The sequence below is a fragment of the Myotis yumanensis genome, unplaced genomic scaffold, assembly GCF_028538775.1.
Source record: "Myotis yumanensis isolate MYYU_CA2020_CCGP unplaced genomic scaffold, mMyoYum1.0.hap1 SCAF_1, whole genome shotgun sequence".
Lineage (NCBI taxonomy): Eukaryota > Metazoa > Chordata > Mammalia > Chiroptera > Vespertilionidae > Myotis > Myotis yumanensis.
In genome coordinates, this window is record NW_027223752.1 from 205,499 (window position 1) to 232,975 (window position 27,477).

The window sequence follows — 27,477 nt, forward strand, 5'->3', positions numbered from 1 at the left end:
TGATGCCCGTCATTTAACATAGGCTTCAGAAGCAGGCCCCTGGGGTGAGAGTGAGAGTTGGGGAGCCTGAACTGAGAGCGAGCGGGCAGGTGCTCGGGGCATATTGGCTCTCGGGAGACCTTGGCTATGCGTGGCATGTGCTGGTTAGAAAGCAAGGAAGCTGGTAGTGAGGGACTCTGCTTGACACCTGCTGTGGGCTGCCTGCCACTCGCAGCAAAAAGGTCTGCTTGCTCTCACAGAAGTTAGTCACTGTCAATACGCAGCTTATGGCCTTGTGATGGAGACTCGGGCCAATGAACAATCCATTTATGTCAGGTAGAAAGTGCCATGTGATCGCACAGACATCACATCTGGTGTTGGTGGCGGTGGAAGAGCTCATTGGAGATTGGGCAGGGATCAGGAAGTCCCAGAGGGCTTCCTGGAAGAGGTGGCTGTGTGTTGTACTTTGAAGAATATGGCTGCAGCCAGCATGCTGAGTCTGACATGTGTCTGATACCGTCCTGAGCACATTGCATGAGAGCTGAGTGAGAGGTGGGCCCCTGAGCACCCATGGGCGTGTAAGCATGAGCTCGGGGATGGTGCACGGGGGCGCAGGGGCGAAGCTTGGGAGCCGGTGATGAATTTTTAGAGGTTTATTATGAAACTCTCCAGACGCACCCCAAGTAGAAGACTCTACGCACCCAGTACTCAGCACTACATGGTTTTTTGTTTTTTTAAAAAATATATATTTTATTGATTTTTTTACAGAGAGGAAGGGAGAGGGATAGAGAGTTAGAAACGTTGATGAGCGAGAAACATCAATCAGCTGCCTCCTGCACGCCCCCTACTGGGGATGTGCCCGTAGCCAAGGTACATGCCCTTGACTGGAATCGAGCCTGGGACCCTTGAGTCTGCAGGCCGATGCTCTATCCCAGGGGTGGGCAAACTTTTTGACTCGAGGGCCACAATGGGTTCTTAAACTGGACCGGAGGGCCGGAACAAAAGCATAGATGGAGTGTTTGTGTGAACTAATATAAATTCAAAGTAAACATCATTACATAAAACAGTACGGTCTTTTTTTTTTTTTTTTTTTTTTTTAGTTTTATTCATTTCAAACGGGCCAGATCCGGCCTGCGGGCCGTAGTTTGCCCACGGCTGCTCTATCCACTGAGTCAAACCGGTTAGGGCAGCACTGCAGGGTTTTTTTGCCTGAGGGGGTGTGATCGATCATTCAAGTTGCTGTGTGGCTCAGATGAGTTTTGATGATTAAAAGAGCAAGTCCTGTGCTTGTGTAGCCCGCCCCCATCCAAGGAACAGCAGCCTCCTGATCACCATACCCTCTGTCTGAGGAATAGCAGCTGTGTGTGAAGCCTCCCCCCACCAGCCAGAAGAGCCACCACAGTGGTGAACAGCACCCACCACAGGAGCTGCTGCCAACTGAGGAGCAGCTGATACCACAACCGCCCGAGGAGCCACTGCTACCCAGGGAGCAGCCACTGAAGGACTCAACATCTAGATATGTCGGTGAGATCTAACATGGGTAGACAAAGAAACCCCCAAATTAAAGAAAAGGAGGACTCGCCAGAAAGGCAGCTAAGTGAAACTGAGGCATGCAGCATGACAGAAAAAGAATTTAGATTAAGGGTCCTAGAGTGCATAAACCGGATGTAGGAAAAAATTAACAACTTATGCAAGAAGTAAGAAGAAACAGATGAAAAAATCAGTAAATTATGTAAGAACCAAGAAGAAATGAAGAGTGATATAGCTGCAATAAAAAACACCATTGAAATTTCAACAGTAGACTAGGAGAAGCGGAGGACCGAATTAGCGAATTAGAAGACAGGGAAACAAAACACACCCAAACTGAACAGCAATTGTAGAAAAAAATTAAAAGACAGGAGGAGAGCCTAAGGGAGCTATGGGACAACATGAAACGAAACAACATACGAATAATAGGGGTGCCAGAACAACAGAAAGAGGAACAAGACTTAGAAAACCTATTTGAAGAAATAATATCAGAAAACTTCCCGGAGGTGGGGAAGAAAAAAATCACACAGGCACAGAGAGTCCCAAACAACGTGAACCCGAAAAGACCCACACCAAGACACATCATAATTACCATGGCAAATGTTCAGGACAAAGAGAGAATCTTAAAGGCTGCAAGAGAGAGACGGAAAGTTACATTCAAGGGATCTCCGATTAGATTATCAAATGATTTCTCAACAGAAACACATCAGGCCAGAAAAGAATGGACAGAAATTTACAAAGTGATGCAAAGCAAAGGACTGAACCCAAGAGTACTCTATCCAGCAATGCTATCATTCAAAATTGAAGGGGAAATAAGAAGCTTCACAGACAAAAAAAGGCTAAGGGAGTTTATCACCACCAAGCCAGCAATGCAAGAAATGCTAAAAGGATTGGTGTAAAAAGACGAAATAAAAAGCTCAGAAAGAAAACAGCCACACAAAAAAAGAAATGGCTACAAACAAGTACCTTTCAATAATAACTTTAAACGTAAACGGACTAAATGCTCCAACCAAAAGACATCGAGTAGCTGAATGGATAAAAAAACATGACCCATACATTTGCTGTCTACAAGAGACCCACCTCAGAGGAAGGGACTCACAAGGACTGAAAGTGAAGGGATGGAAAAATATCTTTCAGGCAAATAGAAATGAAAAAAAAGCTGGGGTAGCAATACTTATATCAGACAAAATAGACCTCAAAGTGAAGGCCATCACAAGAGATAAGGAAGGCCACTTCATAATACTAAAGGAATCAATACAACAAGAAGATATAACCCTGATAAACATATATGCACCCAATGCAGGAGCACCCAAGTACATAAAAAAACCTCCTGGAAGATATCAAAGGAGAGATCGACAACAATACAATCATAGTAGGGGACTTTAATACACCACTGACATCACTGGATAAATCCTCTAGACAAAAAAATCAGCAAAGAAACAGCAATCCTAAATGACTCACTAGATCAGCTGGACTTAATTGATATCTTCAGAACACTTTACCCCAAAGCCACGGAATATACATTCTTCTCAAGTGCTCATGGGACATCTTCAAAAATAGACCACATATTGGGTCACAAACAAAGTCTCCCCGAATTCAAGAAGATTGAAATCATACCAAGCATCTTCTCAGACCACGAAGGCATAATATTAGAAATAAACTACAATAAAAACAACCCAAAATACTCAAACACTTGGAAGCTGAATAGCATGTTATTAAATATTGATTGGGTTACCAATGACATCAAAGAAGAAATTAAAAACATCCTGGAAACTAATGACAATGAAAACACAACAATCCAAAACCTATGGGACACAATGAAAGCAGTCCTGAGAGGGAAGTTTATAGCTCTACAGGCCTACCTCAACAAACAAGAAAAAAATGGTAGTAAATCATCTAAATCTACAGCTCAAAGAATTAGAAAGAGAGCAACAAGAAAAGCCCAGAGTGAGCAGAAGGAAGGAGATAATAAAGATTAGAGCAGAAATAAATGACATAGAGACCAAAAAAACAATACATAAAATCAATGAAACCAAGAGCTGGTTCTTTGAAAGGATAAACAAGATTGACAAACCTCTAGCCAGGCTCACCAAGAAGCAAAGAGAGAGGAATCAAATAAAATCAGAAATGATAGAGGCGAAATAACAACAGACCCCACAGAAATACAAATGATTGTTAAACAATACTATGGACAACTCTACTCCAACAAATTAGACAACCTGGAGGAAATGGACATATTCCTAGAAAAATACAACCTTCCAAAACCTAATCAGGAAGAATCTAAAAATCTCAACAGGCCAATAACTATGGAAGAAATTGAAGCAGTCATCAAAAAGCTTCCAGCAAACAAAAGCCCAGGACCAGACGGCTTCACAGGGGAGTTTTACCAAACATTCAAGGAAGAACTAAAACCTATCCTCCTCAGACTACTACAAAAAATTCAAGAGGAAGGAACATTTCCCAGCTCATTTTATGAAGCCAGCATCACCCTAATACCAAAACCAGATGAAGACAACACAATGAAAGAGAATTACAGGCCAATATCCCTCATGAACATAGATGCCAAAATCCTCAACAAAATCTTAGCAAATCGGATCCAGCAGTACATCAGAAAGATCATACACCATGACCAAGTAGGATTTATCCCAGGGATGCAAGGATGGTACAATATCCACAAATCAATAAATGTGATACATCACATAAACAAACCGAAAGAAAAAAACCACATAGTCATATCAATTGATGCAGAAAAAGTGTTTGACAAAATTCAACACCCATTTTTGATAAAAACTCTCAGCAAGGTGGGAATAGAAGGATCATACCTCAACATAATAAAAGCCATATACGACAAACCCACAGCCAACATCATACTCAATGGACAAAAACTAACACCATTTCCCCTAAGAACAGGAACAAGACAGGGATGCCCACTCTCACCACTCCTGTTCGACATAGTTCTGGAAGTATTAGCCATTGCAATTAGACAAGAAGAAGAAATAAAAGGCATCCAAATTGGAAAAGAAGAAGTAAAACTGTCCTTATTTTCAGATGACATGATATTATACATAAAAAACCCTAAAGGCTCCATCAAAAAACTATTAGACTTAATAAATGAATTTGGCAATGTAGCAGGATACAAAATTAACGCCAAGAAAACTATGGCATTTCTATACACCAATAGTGAACTTACAGAAAGAGAGACTAAAAAAACAATCCCATTTACCATCGCACCAAAAAAATTAAGCTACCTAGGAATAAACTTAACTAAAGAGGTAAAAGACCTCTACTCAGAAAATTACAGGACGTTGAAAAAAGAGATAGAGGAAGACATAAACAGATGGAAGAACATACCATGTTCTTGGATTGGTAGAATCAACATCATTAAAATGTCCATACTACCCAAAGCAATCTATAAATTCAACGCACTTCCCATTAAAATACCAACAGCATATTTCACAGACCTAGAACAAACTCTCCAAAAATTCATCTGGAATAAAAAAAGACCCCAAATAGCTGCAGCAATCCTGAGAAAGAACAAAGTAGGTGGCATCTCAATACCAGATATCAAGCTGTATTACAAAGCCACTGTTTTCAAAACTGCCTGGTACTGGCACAAGAACAGGCATATAGATCAATGGAATAGAATAGAGAGCCCAGAAATCGACCCAAACCAATATGCTCAATTAATATTTGACAAAGGGGGCAAGAACATACAATGGAGTCAAGATAGTCTCTTCAATAAATGGCGTTGGGAAAATTGGACAGATACATGCAAGAAAATGAAACTAGACCACCAACTTACACCATTCACAAAAATAAACTCAAAATGGATAAAGGACTTAAGTATACGACGGGAAACCATAAAAATACTAGAAGAATCCAAAGGCAACAAAATTTCAGACATATGCCGAAGCAATTTCTTCACCGATACAGCTCCTAGGGCATTGGAAACTAGAGAGAAAATAAACAAATGGGACTACATCAAAATAAAAAGCTTCTGCACAGCAAAAGAAACCATCAACAAAACAACAAGAAAGCCCACTGCATGGGAGAACATATTTGCCAATGTTATCACCGATAAGGGTTTAATCTCCAACATTTATAGGGAACTCATACAACTCAACAAAAGGAAGATAAACAGTCCAATCAAAAATGGGCAAAGGACCTAAATAGACACCTTTCAAAAGAGGACATTCAGAAAGCCAAGAGACATATGAAAACATGCTCAAAGTCACTAATCATCTGAGAAATGCAAATCAAAACAACAATGAGGTACCATCTCACACCTGTCAGAATGGCTATCATCAACAAATCAACACATGACAAGTGCTGGAGAGGATGCAGAGAAAAAGGAACCCTCGTGCACTGCTGGTGGGAATGTAGACTGGTGCGGCCACTATGGAAGACAGTATGGAGTTTCCTCAAAAAACTAAAAATGGAACTCCCATTTGACCTTGTGATCCCACTTCTAGGAATATATCCCAAGAAACCAGAAACACCAATCAGAAAGGATATATGCACCCCTATGTTCATAGCAGCACAATTCACCATAGCTAAGATCTGGAAACAGCCTAAGTGCCCATCAGTAGATGAATGGATTAGAAAACTGTGGTACATCTACACGATGGAATACTATGCTGCTGTAAGAAAGAAGGAACTCTTACCATTTGCAACAGCATGGATGGATCTGGAGAGCATTATGCTAAGTGAAATAAGCCAGGCAATGAAAGAAAAATACCACATGATCTCACTCATTTATAATAAAGACCAGTATAAACTTATGAACAAAAATAGATACAGAGGCAGAGCTGCCTTGAACAGATTGTCAAACTACAACGGGAAGACCGGGAAGGTTTGGGGAGCAGGATTGAGGGGTAAGCGATCAGCTGAAGGACTTGTATGCATGCATATAAGCATAACCAATGGACATAAGACACTGGGGGGTAGCCAAGGCCACGGGATTGTCAAGGGCGGGGTAAAAAAGGAGACATATGTAATACTCTTTGTAATACTTTAAGCAATAAAAAGTAAAAAAAAAAAAAAGAGCAAGTCCTCATTTACATAGAACACTTTCCTTTTCTTAACACCTCTTTCCAGGCAATTGATATCTCACTGTGAGTTTATGAAAACGCACGTTTGTGACACTCCCGTTTGTATTCCAGGTTGCTGTTGTCAAAATGAAGAACACTGAACGAATTTATGCCATGAAAATCCTCAACAAGTGGGAAATGCTGAAGAGAGCAGAGGTGAGTGTGAGCGAGCCACAGTCCCTGCCGGTCTGCGCCTTCCTCCTTGACAAGCGTGAGCTGCTCCTGGCATCAGATGTTGGCTTCCTCCCTGCTCTGCCCCTGTGTTCTCGCCTGTACCCTCACCCCGCCCCGGGGTCCCCTCACCCCGCCCCAGAGTCTCCTCGTCCCGCCCCAGGGTCCCCTCATCCCACCCAGAGTCCCCTCACCCCGCCCCAGAGTCCCCTCGCCCCAGAGTCCCCCTCGTCCCAGAGTCCGCCTTGTCCCGCCCCAGAGTCCCCCTCGTCCCAGAGTCCCCCTTGTCCCGTCCCAGAGTCCCCCTCGTCCCTCCCCAGAGTCCCCCTCGTCCCAGAGTCCCCTCGTCCCGCCCAGAGTCCCCTAGTCCCGCGCCGGGGTCCCCTCATGCCACCCAGAGTCCCTTCACCCCGCCCCAGAGTCCCCTCTCCCCGCCCCAGAGTCCCCCTCGCCCCGCCCCAGAGTCCCCTCCCCCCGCCCCAGAGTCCCCTCGCCCCGCCCCAGAGTCCCCCTCGTCCCGCCCCAGAGTCCCCCTCGTCCCAGAGTCCCCCTCGACCCAGAGTCCCCCTCGTCCCGACCCAGAGTCCCCCTCGTCCCGACCCAGAGTCCCCCTCGACCCAGAGTCCCCTCGCCCCGCCCCAGAGTCCCCCTCGCCCCGCCCCAGAGTCCCCCTCGCCCCGCCCCAGAGTCCCCCTCGCCCCGCCCCAGAGTCCCCCTCGTCCCGCCCCAGAGTCCCCCTCGCCCCGCCCCAGAGTTCCCCTCGCCCCGCCCCAGAGTCCCCTTGAGTCTGGGCGGTGCTGGTTACTGTGAGGCCAAGCACAGCTCTGTGGACCTTGTAGGCATCTCTCTCGGTTCTGCTCCCTGTGCAAAAGGAGTGATGGGATTTGGAGCCTTGTAAGTGCAGATGCGTGTTTCTGTCCCGCTCAGCGGGGAATGGAGGCTATATGTAACCGTAGGCGACTGCTGCTCCGCAGTCCCATCCTCCTTCCTCCCCTCATGTCCTCCCTGCGGCAGCTGCTCATGCCCGGCACCCTCTCCGCAGCCCCCGCTGAGGCAGGCGAGGCCACCCAGAGCCAGGCTTTTCTCCAGCGGCTCCACTTCTGTCTCCACTGAGCCCCTCCTCCCCCGTCCTCCACTGCCTCAGAGCCAAGGGCCCTGCCAGGTACCGCGGGGCTCTGCCTTTTCCCACCTGCCCAGCACCCGTCCAGGCCCTCTGACTCTGCCCACCAGCGAGCCCTCAGCGCCTGGTCCCTGCAGTCCTCTCTCTGAGCGGCTCGTGCATGCCACACCTGCTAGGCAAGCCCTTTGTGGGGGGCCCTCCCTCTGCAATCGGCTGTTCCCTGCTTTTGGAAATTCCTCTTTTGGTTTCTAGCCTCTCATCCTATCCCTGCAAACCCTCCTTGTAACTTTTGGTGGCCCTTTCCTCTTTTATTCTGGAATTCTCTTCCCATGGTAGCTGCTGCCTTGGGCAGATAACAGAGCAGGCCACTTATTTCCGTGGTCACTTCAGGTTGTCAGGGCGTGGTGGGTGGGTGGGCATTCTCAGCCCAGCATCCACGAGGGTTGCTCTCCCTCCTCCCCGCATCCTCCCCTGTGTGGCACTTGTCGCTCAATAAGTGCCCGTTGGTTGACAGTGTCATGACCGATTTTGCAGTCACCTGGGCTCGCAGGGCTGGTGGCCCATGACTCTGCCTCAGCCCTCTCCTTCCACGCTGAACTGCAGCCTCCCTCCGCCCGTCCTCGCTCTGCTGGTCTCCTGCACCTGCGCCCTCACTCCTGCCGCCTCGACGCATCCCTCCCTCACGTCACCACTGGCACCTTGGCAATCGCAGGAACTCCTGTGGGGACACAGTTCTTCATGGGGGAAGATACAGCTGCTATTACATGAAAGTTTTGGGGGAACAATGGGTGTTTGGGGGAAAGAAATAGTAAGAGCACATTCCATTCAAGTTGTATTTCTACCGGAGTTGGCTTATGAAAGACAGCCGAGCCTGTTTAATAGCGCTTGTCATGTTAACCTCCGGAGTGTGTGTGTGTGTTTAAATTTTGAAAGTTATATAAGCCCCAAGGTTGTTTTCTCTGTTGTGCTAGTTAGTAGATAGGCGTGTGAGGACGTGGTGTCATGGTGAGTATGTGCGAGTAGGGATTGCTTGTTTAATTTGAACCTGGTGACACAAAGCAAGAAGTCAGTGGAACAGTTGCAAAGCAGTGTACGTTATAACTTGTAGACCCTCTGGGTGTTAGTTTAGCTTTCTTGGTCATAAAAAATAAAAATTAAAAGCTCTTCAGAGAAAACAGAACTGCTGGATAATACGTCTATTTCCTGGATGGTCGCCGTGCTGGCCGCCAGGCTAAGCGTGGACTTCACCGGGAATGGTGATGGTGGGTGCCGGTCATCCGGTCATCCGGTCATCCGCTCTGGAACTGTCCTGGGCCCAGCCGCCTTCCCCAGGCCCCGGGGCTGGGCAGGACTGGCTAGGGTGGACTGTGGGCCAGGCGTCCTCGCGTCTGCTTCTAATCAGTAGAATCAGGACATATCCACCTCAGGATTCCTTTTAGAAAGAAAAGGTTTTTAAAGAAGTTGAGAAGAGAAAACGTTTAGAGAAAGCGCATTGTAAAGGTCCTACTGAGACTTGGAGAGAACAGGTGCTCTGTCTAGCGCCCTGCACCCAGGCCTGCGTCAGGCCTTGTGTTTTTGCAAGTTTCACAGATAAGGAGTGAAAATCTTATGTTAAATACTCAATGAAGAGGAACTTTCATTGTAATTATGCTGAAGACCCGGTTACTTTTTTTTTAAAGCTCCCCTTTGCTCCCTGTCAGTTATTCCCACTCACTGCTGTGAGTGTTCCTGACTTTTCTTTCCCCATCGCCTTGTCTCTGCCCCTCTCTGCAGCTGTCAGCTTGTTCTCTGTGTGTGGGTATGTTTCTGTTTTGCTTATTTATTCACTGAGCATAGTAACCTCTAGGCCAGTGATGGCGAACCTTTTGAGCTCGGCGTGTCAGCATTTTGAAAAACCCTAACTTAACTCTGGTGCCATGTCACATATAGAAATTTTTTGATCTTTGCAACCATAGTAAAACAAAGACTTATATTTTTGATATTTATTTTATATATTTAAATGCCATTTAACAAAGAAAAATCAACCAAAAAAATGAGTTCACGTGTCACCTCTGACATGCGTGTCATAGGTTCGCCATCACTGCTCTAGGTCCATCTATGCTCTTGCAAATGGCAAGGTTCCATTCTTCTCCAAGGCTGAGTAATAGTTTCTTGCACGTGCCTGACATCTTTATCCACTCATCTGTTGATGGGCACTTGGGTTGTTTCCATATTTTCGCCATCCTCCTATATAATAAAAGGCTAATATGCAAATTGTCCCCTCGGGAGTTCAGCCGCTTGCTCTGATGTGCACTGACCACTAGGGGGCAGCATGGAACGAAGGAAGGCCCTAATTGACTCTGATTGCTGGCCAGCCCTAGGAACCCAACCCATGCACGCATTTCGTGCACCAGGCCTCTAGTTGTAAGTAATGTTGTGGTGAACATAGGGGTGCATATATTGTTTTGAATGAGTGTATTTGGTACTTTTTGGATAAATACTGAGAAGTGGAATTGCTGAGTCATATGGCAGCTCTATTTGTCATTTTTTGAGGAATCTCTATACTGTTTTCCATAGTGGCTGCACCAATTTGCAATCCCAACAACAGTGAATGAGGGTTCCCTTTTCTCCACATCGTTGCCCGTGGCTATTTCTAAATACAGATTCAACCTGTGTGTTAAAGCTCTTAAAAAAACCCAAAACTATATTCAGTCTAAAAAAATAGTCTTCTACTCACATGCTCCAGGCCATGGTTCTCATCGTAGAATTCTGTTAGGATGTGAGCATCTGTATCCTGCCAATAGGTCACGTTCCTTAAAAATAACCCACCCAGGCGAGGAAGCAGGTGTGTGCTCGTTCTGCCAGTCACGTGGCTGCTAGACTGTGGGTCCATGACGGGGCAGACACGAGGGGTGGCTGCACTCCTGGCCACCCCCAGGAGGCTGACCCTGTAGAGAGAAGGCAGGTGATACTGGATGGGAGGGGCCCAGCGGGGACGCTGTTGCCGACCCCACCCCCACAGTGAGTCTCTAGTTGGGCAGAGAGACAGCGGGTGTGGAAGGGGTGGGTGCAGGAGCAGGAGGCACAGGTGGGCGCAGCTTCCAGCTGACACAGGTGTGCTGCGGAGGGGGCGCAGCCGCCTGGGGAGACAACGTGCGCCTGGTTCCAGGTGAGCGGGAGGCCGGCTGCCGCAGCTGGAGCACAGGTGATGCGTGTCCAGAGCCTGTGGCAGGGGACCCTTGTCCAGGACGCCCTGGGGGGTTGCAGACGGACACTGACGGCCCTGATGCCTTGCAGACGGCGTGTTTCCGGGAGGAGCGCGACGTGCTGGTGAACGGGGACTGCCAGTGGATCACCACCCTGCACTACGCCTTCCAGGACGAGAATTACCTGGTATGTGGTCGGGCCGCGGGTTCTGACGCCTTCATGCTGTCACTGAAAACCGAGAAGACCCCGAAAACCGGCCTTTTATAGGAATCTGACTCCATGAAACTAGGGTTTGTCTTACATCGTCATTGGCAAGTGGGTTTTTAAATAGACTGTTCTGTCCCTGTTCTTCTCCAATCACTACAGAGCCTGGTTATTTTGTCCTCTGGGTTTATTGCATTTAAATAAACGGGGGGGAGGGGGCGGGGGTAAAACATTTCTGTTTTGAAGAAGAATAGGAAGCTGCTGCAGGGCTTTAAGAATTGAAAAGCCTCCTATTTGTGTGGGCAGAGGGGCAGCTCCTGACTCCTGGGCGCTGCGTGGGTTTCTCGGTCCTGTCCCGTGACCCAGCGAGCTTGGCCTTCACAGTTCCCATCACTTTCTAAGGCGGTGCCTGGGCACAGAGGCAGGGCCTGTGCCAGACCGGCCTAGCCGTGTGGCGGGCGGTGCGGGCGCCCTAGCTCTGCAGACAGCGCAGTCCTGGCGCTCGGGGCCATCCCCTCGGGAAGCCTTGCTCCCGCCTTGTCGCCGCCCCATGGACTCTCCAGTCCATTTCCTGTTTGATGGGAAGTGAAGGAGGTTCCTGAGGTGGGTACGGGCCCAGAAGGCACTGCATGTTTTGTCTGGGAAGTTTTCCTGAAAGCAGCGCAGCGTTGGGCTCTGAAACGCTAGGCATGACCCCCTTTCTCTAAGCTGACCTGGCCTTCCAGCCAAGGAGCCGTCTTGAGGTTGGAGGTGCCCGGTTAGAAGAGCAGCGAAAATTAAGGAGAGAAGGAAAGCGAGGGCTCTGGCGCCTTCTAGGATGTGAACACGCCGCTGCTGCGCTCAGGCTGGGCAGGCTGTCCCTGCCGCCCACTAGCGGGGTCCTTAGGTGAGTCCCCGCCCCGGGACAGTGGCAGGTGCCACTGCAGGGGCTGGGGGAGCGGCAGGCCTGGAAAGCTGGCCCCGGTGCGCGGCCTGGCTGCTGTGAGGCGCCTGGGCCCCCTGCAGCTGCTTCATGTAATTGCTGTTGGCATCTCATGAAGACTAAACCTGCTCCAGCAGAAACTGCGAGGGTGTGGCCTGTGTCGCAGGACAGGAAATAACTGGTCTCGTTCTTGGGAAACGAGTGTCTGCCTGCGGCCTCCTGCGCCCTGGCAGTCCCTTTCCCTCTGGCCTGAGCCCAGGCGCCCGCGGCCACATGGAGCACGAATGCTGCGCGTGCTGGTTTCTTCCAGGTTCCAGCCGACGTGGGGCGGAAGGCGAGGCGGGGATGCTGCCTGCCCTCCTGCTGCTTCCTTTTTATATATATATACATATACATACATATATATACATACACATACATACATATATATACATACATATACATACATATACATACATATACATACATATATACATATATATACATACATACATATACATACATATACATACATATATATACATACATACATATATATACTTTTAATTGATTTTTTACAGAGAGGAAGGGAGAGGGCTAGAGAGTTAGAAACATCGATGAGAGAAACATCGATCAGCTGCCTCCTGCACACTCCCTACTGGGGATGTGCCCACAACCAAGGTACATGCCCTTGACCGGAATCAAACCTGGGACCCTTCAGTCCTCAGGCTGACGCTCTATCCACTGAGCCAAACCGGTTAGGGCTTGCTTCCTTTTTTTAATATGTTTGTATTATTATTATTATTTTTAGAGCGCTAGGAAGGGGGGGGGAGGGGTAGAAGCATCTATGAAAGAGAATCATGGATCGGCTGCCTCCTGCACGCACCCTACTGGGGATGGAGCCCGCAGCCCAGGCGTGTGCCCTGACGGGGAATTGAGCTGGTGACCTCCTGGTTCCTGGTTGATGCTCAACCCCTGAGCCACGCCGCAGGGCATTCTGCTGCTTTCTTTAGGGCCCACAGACTCCGGCTGTTCATGCCTTGCTCTCCCTTCACCCACATGCCTCCATCAGCAGGTGCTGTGGTCTCTTCCTCCGCTGTCGGCCCGTGTCTTCATTCTGTCCACCCCTGCCCAACCCGTCACCCTCGCCTCCTGCCTGGACCACATCACGGCTTCCTAGCCCCGGTCCAGTCCTGCTCCTGCCCTTCCTCCCCAGCCACTCTTCACAGGGCAGTCAGACGGCAGCCCCTGCGCGCTGGAGACCAGCTTCTCCCTCCTCACTCGCCAGGCCCCGGCCATGGCCACCATTGCCTGTTTCTGCAATGGCCACCTTCGTTCTCTCTCAGCCTCTTTGCACGCATCCCTCTGTCTGGAATAGGTGGCTTCTGTCTGTCCCTCAGGCCTCACACCTGCCCGATGGGTCGTGTGCAGCAGTGCCCGCCATGCTCTGCCACGCCCTGGGCTGGTCCCTCCACTCGATGCCAGCTCCATGGGGGCGTTCCTGTCGCCTGGAGGGGTGCCAGCAAGCTCGTTATGGAGAGAATGAGTGCGCGAACCTCCTTCCGGAGTCGTCTTTGTGGCAGGAATTGAGCCGGGGGTGCGGGAGACAACACAATTCATCAGGCTTCTGCCCTCACAACTCGCTGTCACTGGCAGGGACAGGCCCCAGTGCCCAGAGGCCAGCGGGAGGCCTGGCTGAGGCTGCCCTTGGGGAGGGGCGGGAGGGTCCAGGAAGGCTTCTCAGAGGAGGTGGCAGTGGGCGGAGTCTCGAGAGCTGAGTTCCCAGACAGGTGAGGGCTGTGGTAAAGCATCTGCGGGCGCGGGCTGAGACCCTGCAGCGTAGGGTTAAGGTGGTGGGCTCTCGCCCCGTCACTTCCGCTGGTGACTGGGCCGCGCTCCTCATTGTGGACGGGGATCATGCTGGTCCCTGTGAGGCCCGGTGAGGTGGCAGGGAGTGGGCGTGAGCCCTGGGCCTGCAGCGGTTGCCCGGAGTGTAGCTGTGCTCAGGTTCTCAGTTAATATCCAGTGGCTGTTCTCCAGGCAGCGTGTCTCCTCCCTGTTGGCGAGTTAACTGCTCGGACCAGAGCGTCCATCTCTTATAAGGAAGCCAGCGTCAAGGAAGGGGTCCTGGAGGCCGGACCGGCAGCCCCTCCCACAGTTCAGAGGCTGGGCAGCCACCCCGGCTCTGGCGTCTGGGGTCTCTGGCGGGTGGGGTGCCCCATGGGGAGCCCCTCACCCCAGCCTTCCCAGTGCAGGAGGTGAGCTCTGAGCGGGTTTGGCTCGCCTGGGCCAGGCAGGCACATGCCCAGTTGCTCTGATTTCTACTCAAGCAATCGATTTTCTGGTTCTTCCACAGGGTGAACCCCCAAGTACTTAGCTTTTAGTTTGTTCATGTTACCACTGTCTTTTCTCATAAGAGCTGCTTGTTTTCTGTGATTTAGCTGGTTCCCCTTTTCTCTGGCCCAAGTGTGCTCTTTCTGTGACGTGAGGGCCGGGGGATGATCTGAACCCTAGAACTGTGGCCCATCGTGGTGCTCCCGTGGGGCCGCTGGCTCTCAGAGTGCCGCCTCCTAGAGCCCCCAGTCACTTCCCGTGGGTCCATGGAGCATCTGCAGGAGCTCATTCCCTGCCGGGAGCACGGCCTAGGTGGCCGCGGGGTTGTGATCGGCGGTGCGTGTGCTGAGGGCGGGTCCTGGGCCCTGTCCATCACTCTGGGGTCGCGGCTTCTGCGGTGAAGTTAGGCCTTTGCTCGTCAGGCGCAGTGCTGACTGGACGCCGTATTCTGTCCCCTTCCCGATCGCAGTACTTGGTCATGGATTACTACGTGGGTGGTGACCTACTGACCCTGCTCAGTAAGTTTGAAGACAAGCTCCCCGAGGACATGGCGCGGTTCTACATCGGGGAGATGGTGCTGGCCATCGACTCCATCCACCAGCTCCACTACGTGCACAGGTAACCCCTCCAGGTCATAGAGGCCACAGCCCTTGAGGTGATCCCCCTTCGGGGTCCCTGAGGCCTCGACCCCGTCCAGGTGATCAGCCCGGTCATGCACTTGGTGCTCACGTTGAGCGGCCCGGTGTTGGCACCAGAGGTCCCAGTGTCACTGACGGGAAAGCTAATGTCAGGCAGCCACCTGTCCTCAGTCAGCTGACCTGGCCCCCCTCCCCTGCACCCCAGAGCTCCTGTGGGGTCCCCACCCCATGTCTCCTCTCTCTCAGCTCCACTTCACTTTCATGCCAACCCCACAGGGCCCTTGGCCTCGAGCGCCCCGCAAACCCTCACAAAGGGATGTGGGGTGGGAGGGGTGGAGGGCTGTTAGGGGCTTGTTTGTGACGATGGGGCCCTGTGTGTCCGTCACGGAGGACAGCCAATCACTGCCCCGCAGAAGCCGGCCGGCATGTGGGCTCCTTCTGGCTCTTAGTGCTGCTGGGGGCATGCTGTGCTCCTTGTGCTCAACACCCTCCTTTGCTTTTATTTTATTTTTTTTAATATTTTAATATGTTTTTATTGATTTCAGAGAGGAAGGGAGAGGGAGAGAGGCATAGAAACATCAATGATGAGAGAGAATCATGGATCGGCTGCCTCCTGCACGCCCCTACCTGGGATTGAGTCCACAACCCAGACATGTGCCCTGACCGAGAATCGAACCTGGAACCCTTCAGTCTGCAGGTCAATGCTCTATCCACTGAACCGCACCAGCTAGGACTGCTTTTATTTTTATTAATTCTCACCTGAGGGTATTTTCCCCATTGATTTTTAGAGAGACACATCAATTGGTTGCCTCCCGCACACACCCTGACTGGGACCAGGAATCAAGCCCGTGACCCTTCAGTTTGAGGGCAGACACTAACCACTGGGAACACTGGTCAGGCCCCTCCTTTGCTTTCAAAGTTTCTGTTCCCTTTTCATGCTTATTCTGTCAGTGACGGCGGATACACAGACAGCAGGTGCGAGCGCTGGTTAGAGAGGCAACTGGCTGCTCTGTACCCAGGCAGGTCACCTCGCGCTCCCACCTCTATAAGTACAGTTTGGGGGTCCTGGTGGTGTGTGAGCCTGCAGTGGGGGGCCACCTGACCCCTCCATGTGCCACTCTCTGTCCCTCACCTGTTTCTGTTCTTCCTGTTCCTTCGCGGCCCCCACTGGTGGACTGTGCCGGGACCTGATGTGCAGGGTGAGAGGTGTGCCTGCTGCCGCCTCGCCTGGCCAGTCCCCGCAGGAGAGCTCGCCTGCCGCCCGGGGGGCGTGGACCTTCCGAGTGGGCGTGGGGTGTCAGGTATGTCTTTGTCTCACCAACAGGGACATCAAACCCGACAACGTCCTTCTGGACGCGAACGGGCACATCCGCCTGGCCGACTTCGGGTCGTGCCTGAAGATGAATGACGATGGGACGGTACGTGTCTGTTCTCAGTCCTCGCACGGTAATGTGTGCATTGAAATGCCTCTTAGAGAAGGAGGGAGGGAGGGAGTCAGCGCTGTCTGAATGGGGCGTGGATTTCCTTCCCCACCTACGCTGCACTCCATCAGTGTGGACGCGCACCCCGAGCGCCACCTGACCCCCATCGGCCAGCCGTCCGTGCAGCTCCTGAAGCCGCAGGTGGGGCGTGGCCTGGCCCGGGGCAGAGCCAGCGCCCTCCTCATTCCTGCGGACTGGCTCTGGGCTGCTGTCCGCTCTCTTCCGGACTGGCCTTCCTCGGACGTCAGGCCTCGCTCTCCAGGGACTGTCCTGCCCTTTCTGGGGCCTTAGCCGCCGGGAGACTGAAGGGCAGGCTGTGATGGGCAGCCTGACCCCCCACAGCAGGTTAGAACTGCTGCTGCCTGGAGCCTGTTTCACCAGCGCCCGGGGCTCTGTACGTGGGCGCATCTGGTCCCGACCACAGTGAGCGGCAACAGAGCCGTGGGAAGTGGCACCCCCTTGGGCTGCGACGCCTTGGGGGCTGTGAAGGTTTGGGCATTGAGACTGGCGAGCAGGAGCCCCTGGCGCTTGCCCTGCTGTGGCAAGGGAGCACCCATTTGCTTGAATTTTGAAACTCAGGCGTTTCTGAGTGAGAAACTTGACCCGGGCGACGTCCCAGTTCCCTTGAGCACGCCCTCTCCCCAGGTGCGGTCGTCGGTGGCCGTGGGCACGCCGGACTACATCTCGCCGGAGATTCTGCAGGCCATGGAGGACGGCATGGGCAAGTACGGCCCCGAGTGCGACTGGTGGTCGCTGGGTGTCTGCATGTACGAGATGCTGTACGGGGAAACGCCCTTCTACGCGGAGTCGCTTGTGGAGACCTACGGAAAGATCATGAACCACGAAGTAAGCGTGCCCTTCTGCATCCCCTGTCCGTGCTGAGGCCCAGCGCAGCCGCGGGAGCGCTCCGTGTGGAAGCTGGGGTCGTTGGGGAAGAGGCGGGGGGGTGAGCTGGGGGGGCGGCGGGAGCGGGGAGATTCAGGAAAGGGTAGCGGTGGACTTGGCTCAGGCTGTGACACAGCAGGTGCAGGCGGGGCTTCAAGGTCGGTCCGCGTTCTGGGGGCGAGGATGGCGTTCGTCAGGTCAGAATCCCTGCAGCACACGATGCGGCGCGTGGTGGCCGTGCCGTGTCCCCGGGACGCCAGCGGAAAGGACCCGGGCTGCCTGACCGGGGTCTGGATTTGCCACGCAGATCAGCACGGATCCAGGCCGTTTGCAACCATAGTAAAACAAAGACTTATATTTTTGATATTTATTTTACATGTTTAAATGCCATTTAACAAAGAAAAATCAACCAAAAAAGTGAGTTCGTGTGTCACCTCTGACACACGTGTCATAGGTTCGCCATCACTGCTCTAGTCCCTTCTCCACCCCTTCGCGCCTCCCTGGATCCTCTTCCCTCTCCCAGCCGCTGCCTTCTCTCGGTTTCCTTCGTTTGCTTGTTTTTATTTTCTTTTCCGACTAATGTTTTTGTCATCTGTTACTTTTCTTTATATTTTTTAGTCAAATATTTCTTTCTAATGCCCATTTCACCCTCTGTGCTCTCACTCACTCACACGCTCACACACTCACATGATCACACACTCACATGATCACACATTCCCGAAACAGCTCCCGGGGGCTGGTCTGTACTCGTGGGGAACGGTCTTCTAATGACTCAAAGCAAGGGGTCCTTTTAACAAACACTTTTTTCAAAGTAGAAATACATTTTTCACTTGTAAATTAGGTTATACTTACTATAAAACCTTCAGACGATGCCATGCACACAGTAGGTGGTGACGCCACCACCCGCTTCTCACGTGGGCGCAGTGCCGTGCGGGCTCTGAGTGCCTCCAGGTGTGTGGTCCTCACAGCAGCCCGGGGACTGGCTGTTGTCCCTTTTCATGCGTCACAGGTGACCTGAGACAGCCGTGGTGGCTGGCATGCAGGCCCCTGTGAGAAGGGGAATGCCGCAGGGGTGGCCCGGTGCCCTCTGGCAGGCCTGCCGCTGTCCCCCCACACGTGCGTGAACATTCACCGCTGTTCCAGTTCCCAGGAGGGTGTTGGCACCCGGCCCCGATAAAGCCGGCCAGGCCATGCTCTCGCTCCCCTGAGCTCACTGTCGTTAGCGGCCGTCTGCGCTGAGTTTGTTGACAGATGCGTGCTCTGCCGTGCCTCCCCGAGCGCCCTCATCATGCACCCACTTACCCCCACCCAGGAGCGGTTCCAGTTCCCGTCCCACGTCACAGATGTGTCTGAGGAGGCGAAGGACCTCATGCAGCGGCTGATCTGCAGCAGGGAGCGCCGGCTGGGCCAGAATGGGATCGAGGACTTCAAAAAGCACCCCTTCTTCCAAGGGCTGAACTGGGAAAACATACGGAACCTGGAAGCACCTTACATTCCCGACGTGAGCAGTCCTTCTGACACGTCCAACTTCGACGTGGACGACGATGTGCTGAGGAACATCGTGAGTGTGGGTCTGCCGGGCGTGTGCAGCGGTTTGCTTGCTCGGGGAGGGGCTCGCAGGTCCACAGGGGAGGGGCTCACAGGTGGGGGGGCTCACAGGTGGGAGGGCTCACAGGACCACAAGTGGATGGACTCGCAGGGCTTGTGTCCAGACAGAAGTCGTGCAGCTGCGCTGGTTTTTGAAAGGTTGGGCAGGAGTCTCAAAGACAGCGCCTTCTAGCTTGGGCCTTATTGTCCCTTTTTAAAATAATGGATTACAGTTGGAGTGGAAGCGAGTTAAACAGCTGTTTGTCTTAGCATTCATCAGAAACTCTTACCTTGGTTTTTATGGCAGTTTGTATGTTTTCAAAGCAGGTAGCCTCCATTGTCATATTAGAGGTCCCCCGAGGCCCCTCACCTCTTCCAGCCTAAACCCCCGAAGCCTCTGGCTCCCCCCCTCCACCACCCCTGACTCTGGGGCACGTGGCCATGGCCTCTGCTTCTCAGCAGCACTCGGCCCACAGGCTGACTTCCAGGTCGGATCCTGCCCTGGGACCCTCCGGGGTCTGAGCTGGTCGACAAGCTGGGTTCTCACACGCTGCACAGTTGGTTTGGTCTCGTCAAGCCCAGCCTCTTACTCTGTCCGCTGTGTCCCGGTTTGGGGACAGTAGCGGTCTAACCAAGGAAAGGGCGAGTTGGGTTGCTCCTCAGTTTACCAGTCACAGCTGCCTTCAGAGCACACCGGCGAGAGGCACCGGCACTGCTGAGCTCGCACCGCAGCTCCCAGATAAGTCGTCGCTGCGGTTTTATTTTGAATAAAGAAGCATTGCCAGGCTGAAGATAGGGCTGTAACTGGTGCTCACCTAAGATAGTCTGCCTTTGGGTCAGACCTCCACTCTGCCTCCGGCCTGATTCAGGCCAAGAACTGCAGCCTCTGCCCCAAGTCCCTGGGCGGCCCTGTCCCCTCTGCTCAGGATCATGTTGAGCAAGATGCGATGCCGTGGCTTTAAAAGTGGAAGTTACTGGCCTGGTCTGAGTTTGGCCTGTGCCATTATCACCATCAAAAGGAGTGTGTCTACCCTCCTAACTGTGGTACATCAGACGAACCAGGAGTGGAAAATGGCCCTGCCAGTGGCCAGCTGTGCAGGGGACCCCAGCAGTCACCCTGGGCAGGCCACAAGCTCCCCCCACTGCACCTGTGTGCTCCCTTCCCAGTGAGCGCACGCTCAGTGTGCCAAGCACACCATCACGGCGCCATGCGTGCTCTCACGGCGCCATGCGTGCTCTCACGGTGCCATACGCGCTGCCATACATGCTCTCACGGTGCCATACGTGCTCTCGTGCAGGAGATGCTGCCTCCTGGCTCTCACACGGGTTTCTCCGGGCTGCACTTGCCGTTCATCGGTTTCACGTTCACCACGGAAAGGTACGTGTGGTTCTGCTGTTCCCAATGTGAGGCTCTGCTCTGTGCAGTACGTGTGTCAGGGCGCCGGGTGCCCCATTAGGGGAGGCGTGGGGGGGGGGTTCTGTCCTTTAAAAATGCGCCCTGGTCACTGCATGAGCTGACGCAGCAGGTCAGACTCTTCTGAAGAGCCTGGAAGGAAGTGACTTTAGCACCTTCTTGGTGCCTGAGGCGGGGTGGCCCCAGGCTGCCGACTGCTGACCTGCCCTGGAGGCCACAGCACTGGTGCCATGCGGTCCAGTGGCGCCTCGGTGGCAGCCACACGCTCGGGCCAGAGCCGCCTTTCATTAGGACACTCTGGCCTTTCAGGGACGCCCGGAGCCCAGCTTCCTTTAGCTGGGCTGGAGCACACTCCCTGCAGAGCGAGAGCCACGCCCACGTGGGCCTCCAGCCCCGCGCCAGCCACTGTGTGTGTTTCTGTGGGTGTCTGTCTCGAACGGGCCTCTCGAAAGTCATGTCTCCCTCCCTCTGAAAAGGACACTGGGCAAGAGGAGAGGGGTTAGGGCGATGGCATCAGGTGCAGCTGCCACGGGGCCTGTAGGGAGCACAAGGCTCGGCTCCTGGTGGTTCCCAGGGGCTGGGGCCTGAGCTGACGTGAGCGCTCAGGAGAGGCTGCTCGCTGGCGCGGTGCTCGCAGTGCCTGAACATCAGCTGAGCGCCAGAGGCGGCTGCTGCCTCCCGCCCTCACGGGTGGCCCAGGAGGGAGCATGTTGCTTTCCTGTCTGTCCCAGGTGCAGGGCTCGCCACCTGCCAGGTGCGCCCAGCTCACCAGGTGCCGGTCAAGCCTGTGGCCTCAGGCTCGGAGGCTGTAGTTTCTCGGGTTGGACCCTGGGATGCACACTCCCCCAGGACACACCCCCCTGGACATACACCCCCTACCCCATTCACACTCCCCCAGGACACACACACCCCCGGGATGTACACACACACCCCGCCCCCCCCCCCCCCCGTGCACACACCCCCAGGACGCACACACACCCCCCCCCCCGTGCACACACCCCCAGGACGCACACCCCCCCCCCGTGCACACACCCCCAGGACGCACACACCCCCCCCCCCCCCGCCCCGTGCACACACCCCCAGGACACACACACCCCCGGGATGTACACATACCCCCGCCTCCCATGCACACACCCCCAGGATGCACACACCCCCGGGACGCACGGCATCCCGGCATCCCGGACACACAGCACCCCCAGGCCACTTTGAGAAACCCTGCTAGGCCCTTCCGTGCTGGTGCCTGCTGCACTCAGTGTAGGACTCACCGTCACACTAACGGCAGGAGCTGAAAGGGAAAGTCCGGGAGGGGAGCTCTGTGTGAGAGCGCCTCCTGTCTTCGTCTGCGCCAGCCAGCTGTCCACGGTGACCAGCTCAGTGGTGCTGTCAGCCTCTGGAATGGAAGGAACCCTCAGGTCGCACAGGGCTCGGGCCCCAGGGGCTGAAGGAACTGTCCCTAGTTAGTGGCAGAGCCAGGAAGCCCTTGATGCAGTGGTTCTCAACCTTCTGGCCTTTTAAATACAGTTCCTCATGTTGTGACCCAACCATAAAATTATTTTTGTTGCTACTTCATAACTGTCATGTTGCTACTGTTATGAATCATAATGTAAATGTCTGATATGCAGGATGGTCTTAGGCGACCCCTGTGAAAGGGTCGTTCCACTGCCAAACCGCTGCCTTGATGGCTTGTGCTGCTCTGGCCACGCCGCTGTCCTCCGGTGTCGCCCAGTGACACCTCTGCGCAGCCCAGCGAGGCCTCACAGGCCCAGCTGCGCACTCCCCTTCCGTGTGAGCCACGGCTTAGAAATTGCACTTCACTGATTTGCAGAGACGAGTCCCTGACTGGCTCCGAGGGCGTGTCCTGGGGCCATTGTCACCCAGTTCCTGCGTCAGGAGGACTCTTGTCTGACTCTGGCTCCATGAACAGTAGAGTCTTTTCACAGGTGTCTGTGCTGCCTCCCCCCCAGGGAGCCTTTAAATGCTGACGAGGCCTCTGGTGCCTAGTGGTGAGGCCTGTGCTTTGTTGCAGCTGTTTTTCTGACCGAGGCTCTCTGAAGAGCATGATGCAGTCCAGCACCTTAACCAAGGACGAGGGCGTGCAGCGGGACCTGGAGAGCAGCCTGCAGGCGGAGGCCTATGAGCGGAGGATCCGGAGGCTGGAGCAAGAGAAACTGGAGCTGAGCAGGAAGCTGCAAGGTGAGGGCCGGCTCCTGTGGCTACGGGGCTGGCACCAGGGCCGCGCTCACACCTGTGTTCCCCCCCTAGAGTCTACGCAGACCGTGCAGTCCCTCCACAGCTCGGCTCGGGGCCTGGGCGGTGTGGCCCGAGATAAAGAGGTGAAAAAGCTGACTGAGGAGATCGAGCGCCTGAAGAGTAAAATAGCAGGTACATTCTACAGTCGGACCGAGTAGTCTCTGCTCTCAGAGGGCGTTGGTCTCTGCAGAGAAAACTTCAGAGCCTTTTCTCGCGGCGCAGAAGCAGGGCAAGCCTCAGCGTTAGCAGGCCGGTCAGAGCTGCACATTTTGTCAGTTTATTGACAGCCCTTCCTCAGGTGCTGAGCGCTGATGCTCCCATAGCTCCAGCAGTCAGTTCCTGCTGTTCGCCCTGGCCTCAGAGCCTGTTGCCCTCCCTGCCCTGGCTCCTCGGCTCTGAGACCACACCCGGCCTCTCCACCGCAGCGAGCCTGCTCTCAGTGTCCTGGTGCTGGATCTGCTGCCCTGGTTCCTGGGTTCTCAGTTCCCTAAAGACTCAAGTCACTTCTAAGTCTTAACCCTTGACCTGACGGGTTGGCGCTGCCATTGACGCATCGCCAGGCAGACCCGAGGCGGGCAGCTTCTCCCCAGGTCTGTCTGGAACCCGCATCCCCACCGCAAAGGCTCCGTGGAGTCTGCTCTCAGCAAAGCTGTTGCCCCTGGGGCTCCACTGCCAGCTGCACAGGGTAGTGAGGATGAGGCAGGAGGGTGCACAGGTGGCTGCAGGGCCCTGCTGTGCGTGGGGAAGTCCGGAGGCCTCTGCCTGAGAGCGGGCGGGTCATGCGTGTTCAGGCCGGAATCAGATAGGAGCTTTCGTGGGGGAGGGAACACGATTTGTTCTCTCCTTTGCTCAGACTCAAACAAGCTCGAGCGACAACTGGAGGACGCAGTGGCGCTTCGCTCGGAGCAGGAGGGTTCCGCGCTCCGGCTGAAAGGCCTGGAAAAGCAGTACCGCGTGGCGCGGCAGGAGAAGGAGGACTTCCACAAGGTAGCGGGCGACTGCTGTGCAGAGGGGACGGGCGGGCGGTCTGCGTGCTCCGTGTGGCACAGCCTGGGGGCAGCCCCCCGGACGGTAGCCCCGCAGCTGCCCTGCTTCCAGAGGGACGCTTGGTCTCCACAGTCTGTGCAGAGGAGGTCCTGCTAACACTTAGGTGTTTCCCCAAACTCCGCTATCAGTTTGACTTTTCAGGAGGACACGTTGCTGTGTTCACTCGGGGTTGAGTTTTCTAAAAAGGCTCATTTAGACCCTCAGGTCAGTGGGCCTGCGCTTGGGGTCTGTTCTCTAAGATGTGGGGCTTTCAAACCCAGGCTGACGGTGGCTCACACGGTGTCACGGCACCTGCAGAGCGTGGTCTGGTGTGCGCTGGGGTGCCCTGCTGCTCCCCGTGTCAGAAAGCCGCTCTGAGCCCACGGGGCCTGGTGTGGGCACTCCCCTCCCCTCTCAGGAGCTACCCCCAACCTGTTCGGGTCCCACTCCTTCCAGCCTCGGGCCAGCGGGTGCCACAGGGACCAGCTGCAGGGAGTGGAGGTCAGTGCAGCCAGAGGGACACCGGCCTCCCCCCTCAGCCTCCAGGAAAAGGCCAGCTGCCCGGCACTGTTCACAGTTCTTTACTTTGATCGGAGTCTTAAGCCTCCCCGTGTGTAACATGTCCTTTCCAGTTCTGCTGTCTGAATGGTGGGAACTCTGGTTACTTAACATTCACCAGAGTTCATGCCTCGTCCACCTTTGTGCTTGTGTGGGCGGCACAGAGGCGGCCGCCGTGCAGGTGTGGAGCGTTGTTGCCCTGGCCAGAGGGTCTGTCGGGATGGGGGCTGAGCCGAGCTCAGGTGCACTTCCAGGCTGCACACAGCCGAGCTGGGGCTGAGGGACTGTGCCTGGCAGGCGAGCCTCGGACCGCGCTGTCCCTGAGCTCCCTGCCTTCACATCTCTGCGACAGCAGCGTCCAACAGCGTCATTCTTTCTGTTCAGCAACTGGTCGAAGCGTCCGAGCGCTTGAAGTCCCAGGCCAAAGAGCTGAAAGATGCCCACCAGCAGAGGAAGCTGGCCCTGCAGGAGTTCTCAGAGCTCAGCGAGCGCGTGGCAGAGCTGCGCGCTCAGAAGCAGAAGGTGTCCCGGCAGCTCCGCGACAAGGAGGAGGAGGTGGAGGCCGCCATGCAGAAGGTCGACTCCATGCGGCAGGAGGTCCGCAAATCCGAGAGGCTCAGGAAGGAGGTAGGAGCGTGAGCGCGGCTGCACCGGTGGGCCTCCGTGTGACCTGACACACCTCTAAAAGCTGGCGCCACACAGCGCCTGCAGAGTGGCTCATGCACTCAGGTGAAGCCCAGTGAGGGGATCTGGCCAGCGATGGCTCAGGGGTCAGCCCTACGTCCATGTGTGACGTCAGTAAGTGACTCCGGTAGTGCTGGTTTTTAAAGTCGCCTGTGAAAGCTGATAGAGGTACTCATGCCCACAAATGTGACAGAAACATGCCGCGATGGGCTGCAGCGGGGCTTCCGGGAACGTGCGCACCTGCGTCCATGCAGCAGCCAGGAGCGGGCGGGCTCGGCCCGCGCCCTATGCCCGAGGCCGCGGTCCTCACACTGGCAGGCCAGTGGGGCCTGGAGAGCTTGTCTGTGTGGCTGGTGGCTCTTAACGTTCACCGCGTTAGACCTGAAAAGTGGCACTTTTTTCATTATAACAGTAAACCCATTACAAGTTAGCATAAATAGTGTTTTTAAAGAAGTGTTTTCCCCAAAAATGTAGCGAGAAGAGTGGCATTTTTCACATTTTTGTACTTTTCTTAGATAACTGGCTGAACAGAAAACACCTCTGTGCCCACCTGCTCTGTGTTCTGTGTGGTGTGCACTGTCTGGGAATGGGCGGGAGAAACCCTGGGGGGCGGGGCGGGGAGCAGAGGGAGGCCTTGCAGGCCCTGGAGAGAAGCGCGGCCTCGGGGTCCCTGCGTCCTGCTGTTGGTGGGGACGCGCTGTGAGCCCGGAACGCTCCTCCTCCTCGCTCAGGGCCCTTCGCCATCCGCTTCAGAAGCCTCTTGGCTGTGGTTAATGTTGGCCCCGTTACAGACACCCCTCGCTCCCCAGTGCTCGCCTTCACCACCCAGTCCCCGCCTTCCCCACACTGTTGTCTGTGTCCGTGGGCTGTGCATGTGCATGTGTGTTCTTAGAGTCCGGCGCCTTAGACCACTCGGCCATCCTGACAAATTGGTACATGTATGTTTATCCCGACACATTGGTACATGTATGTTCTCTGGTTAGTTTCTTCCAGTTCCCGTCCCCCTCACCCCCCTCCGAGATCTGTCGGTCTGTTTCATGCAGCCAGGCCTCTGGTCCTACTTTGTTCATCAGTTTATTTTGTTCATTAGATTCCACATATGAGTGAGATCATGTGGTCCTTGTCTTTCTCTGATGGCTTATTTCACTTAGTCAGCATAATACTCTCCAGGTCCCTCCCTGCTGTCTCGAAGGGTAAGAGGTCCTTCTTTTTACTGTTGCACAGTGTTCCATGGTGTAGATGTACCACAGCTTTTTATCCACTGTCTACTGATGGGCACTTGGGCTGTTTCCAGACCTCAGCTATCGCACATTGCGCTGCTATGGGCACGGGGCGCACACATTCGTTCTGATGGGTGTTTCGGGATCCCAGCAGTGGGATCACTGGGTTAAGTGGCAGCTCCATCTGTCATTTTTGGAGGAAGCTCCACACTGTCTGCACAGCGGCTGCCCCAGTCTGCATCCCCGCGTGCTATTCTGCAGCCCGGATGCGTCTGTAGTTGTAGCCACTGTGACTCAGGGGGAGCCTGGGAGCACCGCCGCCCAGTGGATGGGGTGAGGGGTGCTGGGCCCGCGCACCCGCTGGGAGCAGAGGTGCTGCATTTAAGAAGCGGATGCGTGTCCTCCAACAGCAGAGAACTTGTTTTCACAAACCAGTGCCTTTCTCGATGTTTCACGTCAAATCACCCATTTCCGTGAGAGTTTAACGTTGTTTTACTAACCAGCCATTCTAGTCAAGCCCTGAGGAGTGCTCCTCAGACTTGACCGAGTGATGAAACCTGGGACAGAGTGAAGTGAGAGCTTGCAGGATTCTGCGCACTTAGAGACCGTGCTGGCGGGGAGGGGTGACGCGTGCAGCTGGCTCGGTACCTCTGAAACTCGGTTCTCCGTTTTGCAGCTGGAAGCTCGGCTCGAGGATGCCATGGCCGAGGCCTCCAAGGAGCGCAAGCTTCGAGAGCACAGCGAGAGCTTCTCCAAGCAACTCGAAAGCGAGCTCGAGGCCCTCAAGGTAGAGCCTGCTGGGTCCCGCTCCCAGCAGCAGCTGCGACCCTCCCTGCCCGTTGGGGACTCATCCCAAGGAGCGGCCCGGCCTTAGGAGCCCGTCACTAGCACCTGTGCCTCTGGACACCTGGGTTTCTAAACTCCTGGGCCCACTTCCGGGAAAGTTCCTTGAAGCCGGTGTCCTGCCACCGACAGTGGAGACAGGCTGGTCGTCCGTGGCCAGAGGCGGCGAGGGGCCAGGGGAACGGCCTGGAGTGGGAGAGGGCGGTGGGAGGCTGGGCTCCTGGCTGACCTCATGTGACCCCAGGGCCTCCACCTTTCTAGCCGTGGGCTCCTTGTCTGTGAGTGGAGACGCTGAGGCTTCTCTCTCCCTCGCACCCGCTCCCAGCCCCTGGCAAATCTGCCACCTCTCCCCTGCACATCCTCAAGGTGTCTGTGTCTC

General features: G+C 54.3%; 1 protein-coding gene across 2 annotated transcripts in view; it reads left to right on the plus strand.

Moving 5' to 3' along the window:
• Positions 1-27,477, plus strand: part of CDC42BPB (CDC42 binding protein kinase beta) — a 93,295-nt gene that overhangs the window by 40,080 nt on the left and 25,738 nt on the right. For both annotated transcript variants that reach the window (XM_070411535.1, XM_070411543.1), the window contains exons 3-14: positions 6,669-6,752; positions 11,164-11,259; positions 14,982-15,130; positions 16,475-16,568; positions 17,277-17,477; positions 18,829-19,077; positions 20,402-20,481; positions 22,544-22,710; positions 22,780-22,899; positions 23,621-23,754; positions 24,736-24,978; positions 26,932-27,042. In XM_070411535.1, the coding sequence (XP_070267636.1) occupies positions 6,669-6,752; positions 11,164-11,259; positions 14,982-15,130; positions 16,475-16,568; positions 17,277-17,477; positions 18,829-19,077; positions 20,402-20,481; positions 22,544-22,710; positions 22,780-22,899; positions 23,621-23,754; positions 24,736-24,978; positions 26,932-27,042 (1,728 nt within the window). The remainder of the gene's footprint in view (positions 1-6,668; positions 6,753-11,163; positions 11,260-14,981; positions 15,131-16,474; positions 16,569-17,276; positions 17,478-18,828; positions 19,078-20,401; positions 20,482-22,543; positions 22,711-22,779; positions 22,900-23,620; positions 23,755-24,735; positions 24,979-26,931; positions 27,043-27,477) is intronic.